We start from the raw sequence: 3260 nt of genomic DNA on the forward strand, positions 1-3260 counted from the left end.
TTAATTATTTGATCATATGTATATTGTTTTTTGAAAATAAAATAAAAGCTAAAATATTAACAATTAACAAAGATAATAATGATGGTAAAAGTTAGAAATAGCCTTTCACTGCAAGCACCTGCTCTTGGTTACAATTTTTTTTTTTTTTTTTTTTTTTACAGTGTCCTTATATTTTGATATAAAAGTTGCATGTCTGCATTAGAAATGCAATGCTGTATTTTTGTGTCATGCTATTATTCGAGTTTCTGCTCTGAATGATATTTCTCGTATCATTTATACGCCAAAACGAGTTTATGCGTACATATGATACGCAGTTTTCGCGTGCATATGATACGCACTTTATGGCGTGTAATATGCACGCCCTCCTCACCCCTAATCCTACCCAAGGGGTTTACAGTGCGTATCATTTGAACGCAAAAACTCGTTTTGTCGTATAAATGATACGAGAAATATCATTCGTGCTATAGATACGCACTTTCATGAGATCGTGTTGGGCTGTCAACATGCAGTTCCGTCCTAATTATTCTTTGTCCGATATCAAAAAGTAAAAGTGGTTTAAGGAGTTAAAACGTTAAGAGAAGCTTAGAGGTCACGTATCATCACTATCTTATTAAGTGGACTTCTGTAGCGGAAATGTAGAATAGATGATCTGCTCATCTGAGTTACTCGCCCGACACTAAGTAAAACCAGCGTGTTTCGCACTCAGAGTGAGAAAACTGAAGCCCAGGTGCGCCAAATCTCCTCTCCAATTTTCGAGCAACACCAAAACGGACAAAAGCACAATTGGCACAAGGTGAAATACACGCCAGCGCCTGATTGAGGGAGGAGAACTGATCAATGTGTTTACATGAACCACAGTGGAAGAGATTTCACTATTATACCTACTTTCATTTGACACCTCGAGACTGAAACTGGAACTGAATTCTATAACATTATCCACAACACGTAGGTGTGATGCTACCGTGGTCTGCACTGTAAAACATCTTTTCATCATTATGCCATAACAACATCTTAGTTTCAATCCAATTAACTTATCACAATCATTTCTGCCAGTTCTATCTGATTGGATGAGTTTCAACTAGTCTGGTTTTCTTCATCCACTTCAAAGCGGTTAATAAGTTCACTGAACTCATGACAGCACCACTTTTAGGCAATTAAACTTAAGGTTTTAATTTAATATGGGCTAAATTATTAATTAGTTCACTAACCACGAATCAAATATTTGGGTGAGGGTGACAATCTGGAGTCTTAAAGACTGGCAACGGGCTTTCATAGAGATGAACGGGCTGAGCGTAATGTGATTAGTAGTTTTTTTCTTTTCTTTTTTTTTTTTTCCTTTTCTTTGACTTCTGAATGTGAGAGTATTTGTTCCGCTGTGTGTCGCATTCGGCGGTACCCTTTGAATACATGAAATAAGATGATTTGGGTAACATCAATGCACTCTCACATAGGACGTTTCTGTGGCGTACAGCCATGTAGGAATTTGTAGTAAATCTGGACCTCCTGGCTCTCGGCTCTTGACCCCCTCTCTGTGTTTCTGGGCTACCTCCGGGGGCATGTAGTGCAGAGGGCCATTAGGATATTTGACAATCTCAGCTTGTTACAACTCCATCAGTTAATTGGATCCCTTGTAGAGCCGCTCGTTTGACTCATCTGCCACTTAAAAAGACAAAAGCGCGCTGGGGGTCGTTCACACCTCGCGCCCCCGAGCAGGTATAAAAGAGCCACCGGCTCTCCAAGCTTCATTCCACTCCGTTCTTCACAAGCTCGAGAACATCTCTTCGACGGATAACTTTTAAGCAGGTTTTTGGACTTCTTACCTACCTAAACAGAAGCCATGCAGACGCCTGGAAGAGCTTATGAAAACTTTGGACAATCAATGCGCCCTTTCAATCCGGACTATGCCACTTCATCGAAACAGAGCGCAGGGAAATCCTTCACAATCGACGCTCTGCTCGCGAGACCTGATCATCTGGAGAGAGACAGGACAAGTGTGTATCGGAACATAACCAATCAAGCGCCAGTCTCGAGCTCTGCCGTCCCATTAGCGGCACACATGTACTCGCAAATACCGCACTTTGCGTACAACCAGAGCATTATGCACACGCAGAGTGGGTATCCCGTCTTCTGCTACCCGCCTTACAGCTACCAGACAACATGTCGTGGAGCTATGTACTCACAAGGTATGTGTGTTTGACAGATAGAGTACTGTTAGGAAGCATTTTTGCAAAGATAAAGGAACAATGTTGTAATGCCCTAAGTTAACCAATGTAACTTTTTTCCACGCACAGATGCTGTACTGGCCAAAGCAGCAGTCCACTCTCACTATAAACACAAAGCAGGAAAATCAAAGCGCATGCGCACAAGTTTTACCAATGAGCAGCTGTCCAGACTGGAGAAAGAGTTCGCACGGCAGCAGTACATGGTGGGATCAGAGCGCTTTCTCCTGGCATCTGCTCTCCAACTCACTGAAGCACAGGTAAATGCACATCATTTACACTGTAAAAAAAAAAATTTCGCTGAAGGCTACTTAAATTTAACGCAATCAACTTGGATATTTAAGTAATTTCAACTTAAATCACATTAAACTGAGTTTTAAAAGCTAGTTTTATAGCTAACTTCTATAAAAAAAGTTGAAAATTGCTTAACTTATTTTGATGAGCTAAAGCAATGTAAAAACATATTTTGTCATAACTTATTGATCATGTATCTTTTTACAGTGTATGAAATGAGCTCCGGTTTTGCATTTATATTAAACATCTAGTCCACGTAGATCAGACATTAAACATTCTTTCTTCTCGTAACTCCAGGTTAAAGTTTGGTTCCAGAACAGACGCATCAAGTGGAGAAAACAGAGTCTTGAGCAACAACAAGCCAAACTAGCCAAACTAGGACTCGCCGTGCCGCCAAAGAGCCCTGGGTCACAGGGAAGAGAGGATGAGGAGAGAGATTTCACAGAAGAGTCTGATGTAGACATCGACATCGACGATTCACTTCAAGACTGAGAAAATCTCACTCGCTGTTACTTTTATACAGGATGTTTTTGTACATATTCGATTTTCTCTAGATGACACAGTACTCTATATTTGTACAAATATTTAATAATAGATATATATTTAAGGTGTTTCTATTACACACCATTGCTCTTATAAGGGCATCTTTGTTTTCGTTAAAACGTTTGTATATGGAAGAAATAAAGGAAATATATTTTTAAAAATGAATTCATGTTCTTTGATGCATCTCTTCACTGTAAATTTTTT

General features: G+C 39.7%; 1 protein-coding gene across 1 annotated transcript; it reads left to right on the forward strand.

Moving 5' to 3' along the window:
* Positions 1 to 1837: 1837 nt before the first annotated feature.
* noto (notochord homeobox) lies at positions 1838 to 3005 on the forward strand (the record flags this gene model as incomplete). Its single annotated transcript, XM_079855339.1, has 3 exons — positions 1838 to 2183; positions 2292 to 2479; positions 2811 to 3005. 3 exons carry the CDS (start codon positions 1838 to 1840, stop codon positions 3003 to 3005), a joined length of 729 nt encoding a protein of 242 aa, XP_079711465.1.
* Positions 3006 to 3260: the final 255 nt, after the last annotated feature.

This window comes from Squalius cephalus (genome assembly GCF_949319135.1).
Source record: "Squalius cephalus genome assembly, chromosome: 21".
In the NCBI taxonomy this organism is placed as follows: domain Eukaryota; kingdom Metazoa; phylum Chordata; class Actinopteri; order Cypriniformes; family Leuciscidae; genus Squalius; species Squalius cephalus.